The sequence below is a fragment of the Leucopleurus acutus genome, assembly GCF_964270905.1.
Source record: "Leucopleurus acutus genome assembly, chromosome: 11".
Taxonomy (NCBI): Eukaryota; Metazoa; Chordata; class Mammalia; order Artiodactyla; family Delphinidae; genus Leucopleurus; species Leucopleurus acutus.
The window spans coordinates 13,733,898-13,752,144 of NC_139152.1; the positions used below are offsets into that span (position 1 = coordinate 13,733,898).

General features: G+C 37.3%; 1 protein-coding gene across 1 annotated transcript in view; it reads right to left on the bottom strand.

The window, feature by feature from the left end:
* Positions 1-17,446, bottom strand: part of LMO3 (LIM domain only 3) — a gene marked incomplete at both ends in the record, with an annotated part of 54,543 nt that extends 37,097 nt beyond the window's left edge. The window contains 3 exon segments of the mRNA XM_082850327.1: positions 12,295-12,508; positions 17,396-17,423; positions 17,426-17,446. Coding sequence (XP_082706453.1) covers positions 12,295-12,508; positions 17,396-17,423; positions 17,426-17,446 — 263 coding nt within the window.
* Between the last annotated feature and the right edge of the window lie 801 nt (positions 17,447-18,247).

Sequence of the window (18,247 nt, forward strand, 5' to 3'; positions counted from 1 at the left end):
ATAATGCTTTACAAGGCCATAGAACTTTCACATGCTAAAGTGTGGAGAGCATGGGCATATAAGATATTTTAGAAAACTACCATCTCAGTTACAAAGAAAATCTCATGTTCAGTAATTCCCCAAAGATTCAAATTCAACTTACTTTATGTAAAATACACTATAATCGTAATTCAACAACCCGTTCCAGACTCTTTTTTTTGGCTGCACTGGGTCTTTGTTGCCATGCGTGGGCTTTCTCTAGTTGCAGCGAGTGGGGGTTACTCTTCACTGTGGTGCGCGGGCTTCTCATTGTCGTGGCTTCTCTTGTTGGGAAGCACGGCCCCTAGGTGCACAGGCTTCAGTAGTTGTGGCGCGTGGGCTCAGTAGTTGTGGCTCGCGGGCTCTAGAGCACAGGCTCAGTAGTTGTGGCGCATGGGCTTAGCTGCTCTGTGGCATGTGGGATCATCCCAGGCCAGAGCTTGAACCCGTGTCCCCTGCAATGGCAGGCGGATTCTTAACCACTGTACCACCAGGGAAGTCCCTCCACTCTTAAATAATTTTTTTTCTTCATGGTTTTGGGTGCATGTGGTATTTAAGCATTTCTTCATCTATCTTCTTTGTAGATGAAAAGTTGGTAAAAGATCTTATTATGCTAGTAGCATTTCATATTCTTGATTATTAATCATTCTTAAACCTCATCTTTATCTGTTTCTTTAATCTTCTTCTCATGTTTAATTTTCCAACTATCTTATCTTCATAACTCAGTGCAATTCTTCCTTCGTAACAACAGAAACTCACATTGGAGTGTTGGCCAGTGTATTCGATTTTTTCCCTATGGTGTTTCACTGACACTTCCTGACAGTTCTATGAATGGGTTTGTTATTCCTATTTACAGATAAGTAAACTGAGGCTTGGAGAGGTTGAGTAACTTGCTAGGAACATACAACTGGGAAGTAGCAGAAAAAGGGTAGACCTCACACCTGTACTCCTTACCATTATGCCTCTAAAACCTAGGGATTAGGTCTAACCACATCTGGCTTGGGATATGGTTAGGGAATTAGCAAGAACTGATGTGACATTTTTGTTTCTATAAAGTACTGTCACAGAAGGTAAAAACAGCAGATGAATGCATTATAACAGTCATATATGACTAATGTTCCATTAATGATAGTTGGGGGGGGCAGGGCGTGCAACACACAACGTGGCAGATAATGAGAAATACACAGTGAAATGATTTAAAATACACTGTATGCGTTAAGATGAAATTTAGGATGAGCTTGTGACTTCGGAATCACAGTGAAAAACTAAGTTGTGGTGAAAATGCAAGGTTCTGTTTACTACTAGCAGATAAATCCTCAAGGGAAAATCAAAAATATTTTTAAAAATTTTAATCTCCTCAAAATATATCTTTTTTCCTCAAGTCACTGCAGCAATCCACAGTTAACTGAGAAGACAAAGCATTTAACATGTTTAGTCAAACAAGCATGTGATCTTTAATCTAAAGATAATAGTTAGTTTAATAAATACCACTGACAAGATTATTTCAACACCTAGCAGACTATCAGCTCAAGATCAAATGACCTTTCCTTAAAATCAAGCTCAAATTGATCCATTTTAGAAGGTAAGAATCACAAAGTGATTAGGAACATAGGTTTGAACTTAAAAGAGGACAAGATGGCAGTTTGAACACATGCCCATCTACCAAAAAGAATAGGAGGGCTGCTAGAAACTGTAATAGGAAAAAAAACAACAACACTCAGGATGTGCAGGGTGACAGTGGGAATTAAGACTTGTAAAGTCATTTGGCCACCACCTCGTAGCTTTCTGGAAATCATGTTCAAGATTTTTTTATGCATGAAGGATAGATGGCCACCGCTTTGAAAGCTCACCCGTTCATGCTGTGCCTCTCTGTAAGATGTAATGTAAAGCTTCTTAACCAATACCCATGATGCATCATTTTATAATTTTATAAATTTAAATACAGGCTCAAGTACTTTGATTTGTACTTAAGGTTTAAATATAACTTTTAATTTCAAAAGTAAAGACAGCTTGTATATCCAGATCCCACTCTCACAAATAAGAATGCATATTAATCTTTTAGTTTTTAAGATGAATGCTTAGCTCTTCTTGATGCAAAATTAAAATTAGTGAGCTAGGGTTAGGTGAGGGGTGCAAAGCATAAGTATAAACAGAACACTCTGTAACATCTGTCTTATCAACAATGTGATTCAATTGTTTGAAATAACAATATGTCTTTGATGTATTTTCTCTTAATGCTGGGTTTGGAAAGATGATAATTAGAGCGAATATGTTATTTTAAATGTTTTGTATGAGAAAATAATTTCATTAAATAAGACTTGGCTTGACTTTAAAAATAATGAAAAAAAAATCACCTTTCAGACCTAGAATAACTGATGTTTCTACTTTAAGAGTAGAAATTGGCAGCCTTTGAAAAATCCTTATCTTTGCAATTTTTATTACCTAAGTATTCAAAAATATCAGTTACATTGTGATCAGGGCAGAGTTTAATGACATCTTTGGCCAAGGTATTACCTTCATACGTGCTGTGTTGGCAGCCCTAGCTCATCAATATGAACATTCCTTTGTATTTCATATTTAAATATAATGATGTATAAATACTCCATTATATAGTAGATGTATGTAGATGTGTCAATTTAAACTCAAACATACAACTATACCATCTCTCGTGAATTAGCAACAGTCAAGTGACCTAATCCTGATGTCTATTTTGAGACACATATTTCACAACTATTATGTAATCACACAGGGTCATCACTCAGGCCAAATAAAAAGACATCCAAAAAAAAAAATACCAGTAAATAATACATGAAAATAATCCCATTCAATTTAGCTGATGAGTTCTGTTATCTCAAATGGAATTCGGTCTCTAACAGCCTGAGCAAGCTTCACAGTGGTTCTCGGACCACAGTATTACCACTTCCTTCCCTGACATTTAGAAAAGTATAGGGTGTGTTCTTGGTTGTAACAGTGATACCAGGGATACCACAGGACCACACAGTGACTGCCTGTAAGCCTTGCCTCTTGCTCTCTCATTCATTCCAACCACACTAGCATCCTTGATGTTCCTCAAAGATATCAGAAAAGCTTCCACTGCAAGATCTTCATACTGACTGTTCCCTGTTCCCACAATGTCTTTCCTATACATCCCCATGGCTATTTCTTTCACTTTCTTTAGGTCTTTACTCAAGTCACCCTCTCAACAGGGCTGTCCCTGTCTGCACTGTTTAATTTTTCAAAGCCTTATCTCCCCACCACACATACAAAGGCACACTCACCCATAAATACAAATTCTGCAAACCTCTTACACTGCTCCATTTTTCCTGTAGCATTTATCATCTCCTAATGTACTCAATACTTAGTTTGTTGATTATCTGCTTCCCCAACTAGAATATAACCTCTTTAAGGGAAGGAGTTATTTCTGTGTTTTACTCAGTGCTATATCCTAGGGCTTTGTACAGGACCTAGAGTATATAGAATAATATTTTTTGAGTGGAAAAATGGGGAACAAGGATGTTAAGTGTTCTGACAGGGATGTCAATTATACCTCTGTTGCTAACTTACCAATATCTGCAGTAAGAGGTGAATGATGCAAACAGCATGAAGGTTACAGAGCTAATTCTATCTTACTCTGCATCTAAAAGTAAACTATGAAGCCTAAAACTCATCTTTTATAATAGGACTACTGGCTTACAAAAGGATTTTTACAGAGCATAAATTTTACTTATTATTTATAACCCCCCTTCTTAAAATTGTTTTCTAATCATTCTTGATTAAACCTCTTCTCATTCACCGTACTGGTTCCATGTGATATAACCACATTAAAACTCTTTACATATTTTCCTTAGTTATTCAACTATGGTGAGTACATCAGTCATAAAAAATTTGAGAAATAACTTGCCCATAAGTTCTCCCCAAATTTCCTAGACTACTTTATTCTTTATATAGTAAAATATTAATACCTTTGTATTTCTACAAAATCAATTAGAAATATAAGATTCTACATTCATTATTTATAGAAATGAAATATCAGCACTCAAATATTTGTTAAGTGACTAAATGGTTTCATTTTTAAACTGTTAAAGAGATGGCAAAGCATGTAATCATAAATATAAACCCCAGACTTATCCACTCAGCAAGAACACATTGTGGAAAGAAGGGATTCTTGTAGCTCAGAGACTTTTTCATTTTTTTTCCTAATCAATGGCCACAGAAAATACTACTTGCTAAGTTTTAAGACAATTCAATAACTTATTGTATTATTTCTTTCTATCTCCTAAAGCACAGACATCCCTCAGTGGATATTCACTTGTAATACTTACAGGCTTTAAAATTATGTTCATAGTATAGTAAAGCTGAACTTCTCACCTGCAAAACTAAACAAACCTGCCCATTGAAACCAGTACTCACTATTAGTGTTAGAAGTTATGATTGTTTTTTCATTCACCTATCTACCCCCAGCCCCTTCCACTCAAGCAAAGGCACAGGTATTAATCACTTATCTTATTCAATTATATTATTCAATTATATTATTCAATCTAATATGCAGCTGTTGGTCAGAATTTGTTTTTATTGAGTGGTTGATAAACACAAAATAAGCATCACACTCAATGCCATAAAGTATTTTAAAATGTTAACAGTCTTGATTCTATTTTTTTTGATGAAATGTGAGCAATCTCTCAAAGGACATTACTTAAGAGATTTTAAAACCTTTTAAAAATAAAAAAAAAGAATAGTTTAAAAAATGGTATGCACCTCTGTTAGAATTGCTATAATAAAAACATGACATTGTTTTAAAAGTTTTCAGAAATCAGAATAAACTAATGATGTCTAAAACTTCCTTTTTCCCCTTGAAGTTGCATGTTGGGATCCCACAGCATAAATGAGATGGGGATTTATTTTTTCTTGGTGGTATTTGGATTATTATTATATGTAATCATCAGCACGTTTTATGACATTCCTTGCCCCATTACTAATCCATGTCATATTTGATATTTATGTTTACTAAAACTGATTTTCTGTTTTTATTAATAGGATGGGTTTACTGTAGGCAATGCTTTACCGAATTTGTAATAACAATTTTACTTAAATATGGCTTTGGTGTACTCCTCTGCACATAATCTTTGAATTCTTAAGAGTCTTTTATTTTCCCAGTAGCCCAGTTGGAGAGTTTTTAATATTATGTTGAATCATAACAACACACGCTGGTTAGAGTCTAACTTAATACATGCAGCTTAATGTTAATTTTCCAGCTTCAAATCAGAGATCTAACTATTACAAGATGATTATTTATCTCAAGTGTGATTTTGTTTTAAACAAGTAAAGTCCACAGCTAGACAATTTTGCATCATAAAAAACCAACAGTATGGAGTAAAAGAATTCAGCAAAAGATTTGGAATCTTTACATAACTAAACAAATTTTGTTGAGAAGAAAAAGGTCTATCAAGGAGTTTTGATAGTCTAGAGCAGAAAGCAAAAAGGGCACAGGTGAATGCCCAAGTGACTGATGTGGGATTTATAGTAACTCTGTTTGTAATATAGTAAATATGTTTGATGAATATAATAAAAGGGTATGTTTAGGTCCTAATTCCTTTAGGGAAAAGTTATCCATTCATATGGATAATAAGGGGCAAAAAACCTCAATAAGCAAAAGAAATTGCTTTAAGATAAGAAACAAAACTAAATGCCACATTTCTGGCTTCACAATGTAACTTCCACTCCAAAGTAAATTTCTTATAAATACCTTGAAAAGGGGAACATACAGTTAATCATCAAAACAAGTATGCAATGATGGTAGAAACAGAAATGGAACAGACAGTATCAGAGCTAAGAGAAACAGAATTGGGTGATAAAAATCACAAGAGAATAAATTTAGGCATTCTACAGTATTATAAAAAATTGTCTTTTCTCTTAGAATGGCGAACACTATAAGAATAAGTCAGTGCTATAGTTTACAATACTAAGGAATTAGCTGGCATCAAGCATCTGAATTTTACAAGTTTCAAAGTGTGCCAAACTATGGTGACCTGGTGAAAGTAAATTATGACAAAAGTCAGTGCTCATTCTAAGGTTGTATAGATTCTAATATCTGTATGTGCAGCATGCATACATACACCTACATCTCTTTAGATGCTTACAAAGGGGAATGCCATGAATCAGTAGGAGTCATCGCTTATGTAAACCAATTAAAAAATTAAAAAGGAAAGGAAAATGTCTTTTTAAAGAAACATGGCTAATGTAAATGCTGTTTTAAAAAGTTATCTGGTCGATTGATAGAATATTGCTATTTTTATTTTTACTTTCCTTGTTTTCAAGGTCTTGTCGTATATTTACAATTCATATATTTTAACAATTATTGATGAAAGTGAGAAATGTTAGCTAGTGTCTGTTTGGAAGATGGGATGAGGTTACAGTGTATAATTTTGAAGGATAGAAGACATTCTCATGGGAACTGGGAAATGTTTTCAAACCAAATACCAAAATAATATTTCAATGACTCACAGTGTAATGAGAAAAAATACTGTGGTCGTTTAGGCTGGTGCAATTCTTCTTTAAGCCTATATAATTTTTATGTGAGGCAGAAAACTGAACTACATAACACATTTCTACAATGCATATATGCATCAAAACCATTTACAAAATTACTACTTTCAGCATATTTTTAAAATGAGATTCCTTAATAAATTATGTTTATGCAGTCAAAACAACATTAAAATTTATTATTAGTCACTTAATGGAAGTTAATGGTGAGTTTATAAATGAAGTGCTGGCTTACTTTGATGTACTCTAAGAGCAACCAAAAATAGAGATTCTTTCCCAGAGTTCTATGTATTTGTAAAGTGCAAAATAAGCAGCTTTGGCAATTCTCAAATGTAGTTCTTCCGGATGCATTTAATCCTAAATATACTTGTAGGAACAGAATGTTTTTCTGCTAAGTCAGGTATGTCTAACTTATCCATCTTATGCATAAAAACTATCCTGACTGAAGTATTCCGTGCTTTATGGAAAGATAAAAAACAGTAAAGAGATAGAAACAAGTGTGAAGTATTCTCTGTATTTCTAATATTCTTGGTGGGGGTTATTTTCCAGTGACAATATCTCAAGTCTATAAAACAAACCAAAACAAAAAGGCACAAAACTAAAATAATTAGTTAAATACTCACTCACTGAAAGTGGGTGTATTACAGAATTAAGGACAGATATTGTAGATAAATTTACAAATAAGAAATTCTCTATGTATTGATAGATAGGATATTTTTAACAGAGATTGTTGCAGAGGTTGTTGCTCAGGTAGTTTAGGGTGGATTGACCCTTTTTTCCTAAAGCAAGGGGCACTCTCCCAAAGTACTGTACAAAACAACATTATCACTCCTGATTTGTACCAGTCCACGAACGCTATAGAGTCTAAAATGTTTGAAATAGAATGCAATAATGCTTTCCTATGATAAACAGAAAAATGGACTTAAAATTACAATATTTTATAAAGCTATAAATAAGGTAAGATAATTTACAGGGAATATAGCAGTATTTTTCAGAGACCCTAGAGTCTAATACACTCATATGCCAAAATATTTCATAATACTAAGAGGAGCTTAGACATTTAAATATGATAAAAGTTATGACTATTATAAAGTGTTAAGAAAGCTCAAATGAAGCTCTTAGGAAAAAGAAAGTTTATTTGGGAGGAGTTTCATTCCATATAAAAGATTTATTTTTTGGAATTTAAAACAATAAAAGGTTATATTTCAAATAATAATGTACTGCTTTCCAGGGGAGATATTTTCAACCGCCTAATGTTAAAAAGATGACAGAGCAGGAAAAACAGAATGAACACGTCAGTCAGCATTAAGAAAGAATCTGTGCAATTAACTGTCAGATAAAATAACATTAATAATGTATTTATATTTACTTTTAAGGCCACAATTATGTACTAATATAAAGTTAACCTTATATAAAAATTTATAAGTACCAATTTTGATCAGTGTGAAATAAAGTTATAGCCAGGTTAATGCTCTATGTAGCATTTAATTTTCTATTGTAAAATCATATTATTATACTAAAGCACATAAAATTTGCAATCAGCATAGAAGCTTCAAATCCTTTTTGTTAATTGGCAACTGTGGTAGAGCATGAAGCATCGTTCTTTCCCAGTACTTTCATTTTAAACAAATCATCCTCACGTATAAAAATAGCAAATTGCATTAAATTTTATATAAGACTTTTCTGTTTCTCATATAGAAGAGCTGTATGCAGCTTCCATGGCAAGTATCACAGCAAACAGCTTTGAGTACATTCTCTGGTAAAACACCATTCATAGAGATACAAGATACAGCCTTCATCGACTTACTGCTTAAAATATACTACAAGTAAGAAAATGCAGGCTTAAATTAAAAAACTGACAAAAATGGTCCAACAGCTTAACTGGTAAGTTCTGATATTCTACACTCTCCATATTGAGAAGTAAAGTATTTTGCTGTATCTCCTAGTTCTGACTTTGTAACACTTGACATAAAATCTTAATTCTAAAACTGATGATACATTAATAGCTACTTTATTCATATTTTCCAAACTCAAATCAGAATGCTAGTTTAGCAGTAGCTACATAGTCCTGTAAACATCATTACTAAACCTTGACTAGTTTTACACAGTAATTGCTAATCTACTTTATGCATTCTCTGGTTCAAGGCACAAAGATGCTTCCATATCTACTTTGTCATAAACAACTTTTAAAAATAAAAAAAAATAAATGTGTTGGATACATTTTTAACAGATTCATTTCTAGGTCTTGGCATATAAATATTAGTGGGCAGACCAACTTCATAGTTTAAGTCAGAAAGCGTGTTTAATAGAGGAAGTTTTAAAAAAATCAATCTTTCTGTTCCTTTTTCTAAGGAATTTCTGAGGATGTAAAGCAATCTTAAAAACTGGCAAATTCCCTCTCATCAGACAGGTGTATCTTATATTCTCCAGAAAAGTAAAAGATATTATATCAGCCCTGTTATGGAAAGGGAACTGTTAAGATTTGAAACTCAGTAACGAACTGTAAAAATCTTTTCTTTTTTGTAAATATAGCTAATTGTGCCTCGAAGGAGAAAAAAATATCTGAGCAAAATCAAATTTACTGCAGTAATAGCTTCTAATACCCTAAAGAAAATATCTTATGATTTAAATTCTTGTACTCATCATTCAAAGAACTTGTAAAAACATGTCACCACTATCACTACTCAGAATAAGGCAAAATAAAATGTTAGAGCTTCAAGATTCACTGTTCAGCAATAAAAGTGTGTTTTGTGTTTGCTTTTGGAAGGAGAAGTTAACTAGGAAGTTAAATACAGTTGGCAAAAAATATTTCACTCTTCTCTAGATATGAAAAATTATCTGGCCCAGGATAATATCTATAACCCATAATTTACTGGTACAGGTAAGCAATTTTTTCTTTATCATTTTCCATATTCTTACTTAGATGCCTAGTAATTTAGACAGAGAAACACAAACCTGTAAATTATTTATGGCTCGTTTGTGCCTCAAAGATATTACATAATATCCGAAGACCCGAAAAGCAAACTAAACTACTTTTTAATAGGATTTAAATGGTTAAGCATTGGCTGTGCAAAACACAAGAAGGAAATGTACTGAACTAACAGGGAAATGAGAAAAATTATTTTCAAAGCTCGGGAAAATAGCCACAGAATATTACTTGTTCACTGATCATACTGCAGATTTTGTGTAATTAATAAACAATTAGTAACAGTTTGAGGTGCACCTCCCTTTTTCCCTTAGTTAATTTTTGTCCGTGACCCCAAATCACGCCTCTCATAAAGCAGGCATCCAATAAGCATTTTTGAATGCCTGTTTATACCCATTCAAAGAAATTAATTGGTAAATAAAGTTTGCCTGAACGTATTTGCCTATTCGACATACAGAATCAGACTATTTTAATTTGCCAATCAGACATATGCTTTTAAACCTAGACATAATTTCACTGAGATACACACTTTCCACATAAAACTAAATACCACATCTGCGGCATAATCTATAACACATAACATGGTGTTTTACACACATACCATTTCCCCGTTTCACTTCTGCAATTTTTAAGTGTTGATGAATTACTCCTTGCCAAGGAAGTCACGTTATATACAACAAAACCTTCAGTTTAAATAAGGGATAAGCTTGCTGTTAACAGCTTAGTTTGAAATGTTAACAACCCTTAGGCTGTTAACATAACAACTGGCCATTAATGTGGTAATGACCAATTTAAGAGGAAATTGTACTCTGAGAAATGAATATATTGGCAATCAGGACCAGGGTTTAAATTTGAAAGAGTATGATTTTTTAAAAATAAGGTAACAAGATTAAAAGTTTGAGCCTATCAGAAATCAAGTAAAAGTTGCATCACAAAAAGCAACGTATAGACTCTTTTAGAGAGAAAGATTTCTGAGATGAAGACTATTTTGATAAATTCCCTTCAACAATACACTTAAGACTATCAAACACCAGTTGAACAACTTTTTTTTATTACCATAAGGAAAATTAAAACAACACAAGGTTACTTTCTCTGCTCTCTACTATGTAGACAACTGCAAAACAGTTTCACTCACGACACACGTATTTCATTGGCAAATTTACATTTCTGATTTAAAAATATCCAGAGATTTCAAGAGACTCTCTTTAAATTTGACTTAATTTTTGTCTTTATTGCTTATTAGAACACTTTAATCTTGCCCAGACTATATAAACTCCTTGTTTGGTTACATGAATCCACTGGAGATACTGCAAACGTAAACAAAAGTCAAAGACAGAGTCCAAAAGCCCACGGCTATTGGTTAGGAAGATAAAGCAAAAGTAGGAAGCAAAGTCACTAAAAGCAAATACAAAGACTCTATGTAGAAATCAGGCTCTAATTCACAATGAGCAGAGGAGAAATTTTTATTTGCAAGAGGAAAGTTCCAAGACTGTAGAGCCTGAAAGAATTCACGGAATAGCTTAATTCTGATTAGTTGTGTTCGTTAGGGAACTCCTTGCCTATAGTCACATTCCATTCCCATTGCTGGCATCTTACATGTATTTTGTGCCCCTGGAACACAGAGAAGTAGTAGCAAGTGGTTATAATTAGTCAGGGGGCTGTCAGATGAAGCGGTCCTAAAAGGGGAGAGAGTAGAATCTGATAAACAGTACTGGACTCACCCTCTTGTAATGACCATTCATCAAACAATATGTTCTTATATATAAACATTGAATTGGACCGAAAATAACTGAATTATATACGAAGCAGCACCAGATTCCCTAGAAAACACCTCCTTAAATGACCAAGGAGTTACTGCTGATTGATAAATTTTGTGTCATAAGGGAAAAAAATTCAAAATGAATCACTTAATGTCAGACTAGAAAAATGATTAATTGTATCAAATATGAAAACCCAAATGATGCCATATATCATTTCTCTAATTTGATAGATCCTACTTTGTTAATATCAGTAATCTGCAACTGAATGAAGTCACAAAATTCCCTGAAAAGCAAAATAATTTTTCTTAAATACCAGTCCATGTGTTGAGTACTAAACGCTAGGATACAAGTTTAGTCTGCTTCATGGCTTCAGAACCAAGAACATCTGCGTTGTCCTGAAACCGTTCAGATGTTTACAGTTTGGAGAGTGGCTATCATTTCCCCATAATGATGGAGGTCTTTAGTTTGTTATTTTCCGTAAAGCTACTGGCAAGACTTAGGCTGTTCGACTTTCAGTGCTATCTTTGCGAAGATCACCTGGAATGCCATGGTGGGTGGAGGGAGGTGTATTCACACTTGGGGAAAGTTTTCAACACTGTACGATAAACACCTTACTAATAAATGCCAGTTAAGAGTTTCAAATTGACTTTCTCTGACAAATCGGAAACAGAAACATCGCTGAATTACTTTGTGCTATACTCAGCCTGACCTTGTCACTTTTGTGCGAATAAAACATCTTGCATGCTGATTTCTACCAAATACATCCTTGATGTGAACTGGCAGTTTCCATACAGGCAGTGGACTAACCTATTCCCAGGTAGGAGCATCAGGTAAGGCAAATAAATGGGAACACTTTGAGATATTGGGTTTTCCTGGCCATTGCTGAAGCGATCATGTGTGGAACAGGCACCTGGCAGCATTTTGAAGGCTGCTAGGTGGACACCTTTCAGGAATAGAGGCTAGTAGGAAGGAAATGAAACCCACAAAGACACTTACAAAGGTATTTTAAAAGGAATCCAGTCATCACTGGTGTGCAAGGCTAATTCCTACCTCAGATAGTCTCTGCGACAAAGGATAAGGTTAGCTTTAGTGTACAGGGTGGAGCCCACCTCTCCCAAACGACAGTCACAGCAGGCACACTTCAGGCAGTCCTCATGCCAGTATTTGTCCAGTGCCTTTAGAAGATACCGGTCCTTGATCTTTCGGTTGCAGCCAGCACAACCTTTCGGCTTGTTGTCTGGCTGGACTGAGAGCATTTGTATACCTAAAGGGAGACAAGAAAAACAAGAGAGCTGGGACTCCAAGGAAGAAGCAGAAGATGTCCAAAGACCTCCACCAAGTTAAATATTTCAGATTGCCTTTTTCAAGGGGTGTTAGACGTTCTTTTTGAGGGCCATACAGATATCGAACTAAATTTTGGAAACAAAAGAGTCTCAAACTTTGCTAAGCCCTTGTTAAACCATTTACGAAGTGACACCTATAAAGTGGTAAAACAAAGCATTCATGTTGCACCTGGTAAGTTGATATTATACACACGAAGAAGTTAAGTAATATTAAATAATTGTATAGTGTCCCCATTTTCTACATAAAGAAGTTCCTTTCGGGAGAAACTGTGAGTAAATGGCTAACAATCTCAAAGAAAGCTGTTGAACAAAGTAGTCTGTGCACAGGCTGTAGAAGTCAAAAATGAGTTTTCCTTTATTGGTTAAAAATTTCACTTAACACGGGCTTGATGGCAGAAGGAAAGTGCACCCTTATGGGATGCACTAACCTCACTTAGCAGTAGAGATGTTTATACTTAAGCAGAGCACAGTCTCCCGAAAAGCTCACCAATGCTATAATACTTGTTTGCCTCCAAAGGCTTCCCCCCTGTGCCCTTGATATTTCGAAGTATTCATTGTGTTAAAAATTTTTTTAAATGTACTTATACTCACAAGCATCGGTCAGTGCTTCTACTAATGGCAGATTACCTACCTATATACTACATGCTTTTATATCAAATTAAACTATAGGATTATGTAATTTATTATCATAAACATGCACTTATTTATTTTATAAAGGAAAGAAAAGACAATAGAAGACAAAGTCTAAATATATATAAGGTTACCCAAACATCCATATGCAAATATATATTATATACCTATATTACATACACACTAGACTAGACATAGGGACATTTATATATTTTAGAGACATATCTCCATCATTAATAAGGAGTCTAGCTGAGTTCTATGGGTGTTACAACCTGACTGAAATTTTTTCAATGAAAGGGTATTTGCCTTTGAGTTTCTTCTCTCCTAAATGTCAAATACCCAGCTTTTAAAAAAGCTGGACCAACTATTCACAGCTTCATATTTACCAAAGAACTCATTTCAAGCAGTATAAAGTACTGTAGACTTCGATTCCAAATTCCTTCGTTTTACAAATTATGATACAGAGGCCTAAGAGAGGTTAAGGGACTCGCTCAAAGCTGAATGACAGTTAAGCACTAGACTTGGTGGCCTTCTTACAGTCCAGAGATCCTGCTGCTAAATTAGGCCTCCTCTCTAAGGCATAAAGTTTTAAACTTGAACATAGAATGACACAAGACACCAAATGCCTGCACTTGAAACAGTCTCAAGTAAGAAATGCCAAGCTCTAATCTAGAGCATTTTCGGTGTGTTTCCTGCTCCAAAATAGCTAAACCTTCTTCAGTTTCCTCTGATGCCTGATGATGAAGCCTGCACCTTCATTATCTTTACAATCTCTTTTTTAATCACACTGTTAAGAGACATCAAGGCACCATACCCTCACAGCAGAATAACTTTTCTAGCTACAAATGATACATGAATTTCACATAATAGTGTTACGATGTTGAACTTCCATTAGAAAATAACTTCTCTGATAGAGTGATGGAGCAGGGACTGGCAGTGAGGCATCAAGGTAGCTACTCTTTCTGCATGGGATGCAGAGCCGTGGTCCTCGGAGCTGCAGACTAGCAGCTGGATTTGTACAGAACAGCAGGTGGTATTCCTATAGCCGGCTCTCTGTTCCTTTTCTTTGAAGGAGCTCAGGGTCTAGTGTAGATTAATCATAACCCTTGATAGCTCTGCTTAATCTCATTCTCTAGAACTTCTAACAAATGAAGTGTCTTTGATCAGAACTAGTTACCATCTTCTTGCAAGGTTCCATGAGGAACGAATCCCATTAATTACAGTACAGAACATACCCAGGTGCCTCTTAACTATCTACCTGGGAGAGGGAGAGACTGTGATTTACTAAATGACATTCCGGATTTCATGACTGAAAACATCTTGAGATGTATTAACAGTGGCTAGTCTAGTTATCCAATTTATAAGGCTATTATTTTTTTATATCACCAAGCTGAAAATTGTTTGTCCAAATCCTTCTTAGTTGTAGCTAAGCTCTGTTTCTCTGAGTTGTGTTACCATCATCAAGCGTGGAAGGTCACCTATCTTTATTCACAATGCTTTGCAACCATGACAGGGGGTACCAATATTTGGGACAACTCTACCCTGCTTGTCTTCACAAAATGTTTTTTGTTGTGCTGACATTTTAATTTAGCACTCAGAGGCCAATTAATATTTGAAACTCTTACACTCTGTCTGGCCTTGGGCGTAGAAGGAGTTTGATATTTTCTGCTCCATCCTGGTACCTTCCTGCAGAAAACATCATCCCATTGCTCTTGAAAAGGAAATGTTTTCGATACTCTGCAAGTTAACAGTTGTAGAAAAAAGAACTATTTTGTAGTCACCACGTTGCCATGTACCTAAACGGGCATAAAGCAGTCGGCAGCCTCTCTCCAGCATCCGGCAGAACGCGTCTGGGTAGAGTTATGTGTTCGGAGCTGAGAAACATTTCACAAGTTGCTTATAGCACATCAGGACTCACAACTAGTTTTAGATTGGCATGTAAATTGTTCCGAGGGAAATTCTTATTGCCTCTGAGACCCTGCCATTCTGAGTTATTTGACAGTTTAAGGGAAATCATAATTAAAAAAAGACATAAATAATAGCCCGTGCAGTGTGGTGTGCAGAAATAAGTAGAACCATTTCATTTAAACTCTGGTGAGCTTTTAATTGCCTGGATTGCATTGTGAGGCGGCCTAACGGTTGATTGCCTCCATTATGTTCCCTTGTTCTGTGCCATTCATCCGCGCAGTCTCAGCTTCAGTAGTTAACACAACAAAGTAACCACAACTCCACAACACACAGGGGCTTAAAAAAATAATAATCATAATAAAAGGTTTGCAGCACTTAGACCCAGTCTTTCATATTTTTGGACTAACTACACGTAGTGAATGGAAAACATTTTGTCCCCTTCGGAAGATTCACAGAGGACAATTTGGGAGAAGGAAAAGGAAGAGGGAATACATAAAGGGGGTTGGCAGAGATGAGGTGCCTCAGGAAGATGCGAAAATGGGAATGCAGGTTCTGCAGCTGGGAGCAGTGACACAGATTAAAAGAATTTGGCCAACACCGGCCATTCGATTGCCAAGAGGTACCAAACAAAAGATTTTCTCTCCTCCTGCCCATCTTCATCCTCTCCCCAGCCCCCAGCCCGGACTGGAGAACTGGATTGGGCCTAAAAGCTTGTTTCTCTCTGTTCACTGGCCCAGAGCATCCCTACAGGCTGCAGCCCCCTAAGGGACAACAATGCAAATAGATGTCCCCAGATCTCAGGCGCTGGAGCTGCTTAACTCTGTTCTGCCCCTTCAACTCCCAACCCCCCTCCCCATCCTTCCACCCCCTCCCTCCCCTTTCTGAGCAATGGAGCTGGGAACCAATTTGATTCCCTTTTTCTCCAATGCAGCTGCAAGGCTCAGAGATACTGACATTTTTCCACTCTTATCAGTTTAATTACAGTTACCATGGCAGCAAAGTGCTAGTGCTTGGCAAAGGCCAACAAGAGATTTGCAAGACTGAGTTCAATTTTGATGCAGCTCACATGCAAAATAAAAAAAAAAAAAATAAGAAACATACATACACTCTAACAAAGAATCCCTTGAGGAGTTTATGCTCCAGCCTTTTGTGGTTGTGTCTTTGCAGCCACACAGGGATGATTTGCAAAGAATGTAGCAGTTTTTGTTGCACCTAGCAAGATTAATTGGTTTAAGCAGCAGTCTTTCAAAGCAGTTACAACAATAATATTTCGGATCTTTTCGAAAGACACAAAAGCAGCGGAAGAGCAGGAAGGCTTTGGAGTAGCCGAGAGTGCCGAGCGCCGGCAAAGTGCATCTATGATAGATTGTAACCTTACCAAAACTTTTCTCCTTTTTCTGCATGAGTTGATTTAGGCGTGCCTGAGTTGCAGCGGCTTCGCATTGAGCGCCCAGCCCAAAGGTAGAAGTGGAAGGGGGTCTCTCGGTTTTAGCTCAAGTGCGGACCTGGTGCGCAGCCTACACCTCGGAGGACGGACTATTGTGAAGCCACTTTGGGAGCGGGTCGGAGCGGCGGCGCGGGGGGTGGAGGAAAGGACGAGGGCGGCCAGACGAGACACGGCGCACACACGGAGCCCCTCGCCGTGTGGCAGTGTGCAAAATGATGGCGAATGACAAAGCCACATGCTTCCCTAACTCTGCCCGTAATCCTAAAATCCCAGCGGCCCCTTTTAGCGTCGTGGTAACAAATGGATTTGATTAAACTGTCACATGCAGCGTTAGCATAGCATATCATGTTCAATATGAAAAAGATCATAAATGTGACTTGTATTTCATAACAGCAATCTGGGTAGCCCCCATAAAAATGTGCCGCAGCAGTTTGAATCTCAGCCTATTAGTACAGAGGCACCTTGCCCCACGGAACCTCTCTCTTCTCGCCACTTCTCCCAACCGCCCCCTCCCCCCGCAGACAGTCACTTTTCCATCTCGTAGGAACGGTATTTCGTTATTATGGCAGAGTGGGCAGAGGCAGAAGTGGCCACCAGAACCCAAAAATGGTCATTTCAACTCCTGGGGGAGGGGGGTGATGAATTCCAGCAAGTAAGGGGAGGAGGGTCGGGAACCACCTAAGACTGAATTCCCTTCCTACGGGCCGGGCCGGATCGAACATCTCCTCCCAAACTCTCTCAAGCCCCCGTCTCCCCGGGAGTCGGGGCTGTGGAAATACTGCAGTTCCTCGTGAACTTTGACTGTTATCCGCTCGAGTCGTACTTGAGACGTTCCGCGCCGCAGCCGCTCTGCTCTCCCTCCTTCCATCAACATCCGCCCGCATCTATTTCACGTCTCATCATAAAAATAATGAAGCCTCACATGACTTAAACAAAACGGTCTCAGCAGAGCTGCAGCCCGAGTGAAAGTTGCAGTGCGGAGCTGGGCTGCAGCTCCAGTTTATGCCTCATTGGGAGAGGCTGAAGAAGAAAAAAATCCCCACATCCGTACACGCACGCGCGCACCCGCAGACACACACACCACAAATAAGCCGCCGCGTGTACACCCAGTTGCTGCACTTACCTTCTCAATTAAGCGATACAGGGGGAGGCCGTTCAGAAAGCACAGTGGCTGCTTTGTAGCGCTTCTCCTTGGGAAAGGTCAAAAAGAAGCATTGCTTTGAAAAAAAAAAAAAAAAGAGGGGGAGGGAATCTCTATTTTTTTTTTTTTTAAGTTTAAAATAATGAGGTCCTCAAGGATCCGCCAAGTAATGGTGTTGACCGCATCTGAGCCACAGGTGTCCTCCTTTTAGGCAACTGCAGTCCGAGGCTGTCTCTCTCCGTCCTGGCTCAAGACAACTTACCCCAGGAGCACGCCAGGAGCCGAGCTGAAGGAAGCCCCGGCTCTCAGCTGCAAAATGCAATCCCTTCCCAGCCAGACAGAATACAGCCAAAGAAAAGGTCACTCCGTTATTACTGAGCCGGCGGAGCCCAGGCAGCGCTTGTCAAGACCACAGAGAAGCAGCTCCCTTCCGATTTAAGACTATTTACCTCTCGCCCCCCACCCCTCCCCTCTTCTCTCCTTTCCTTCTCTCCCTCCCTCCCTCCCTCCCTCCCTCGTTCGCTCGCTCGCTCT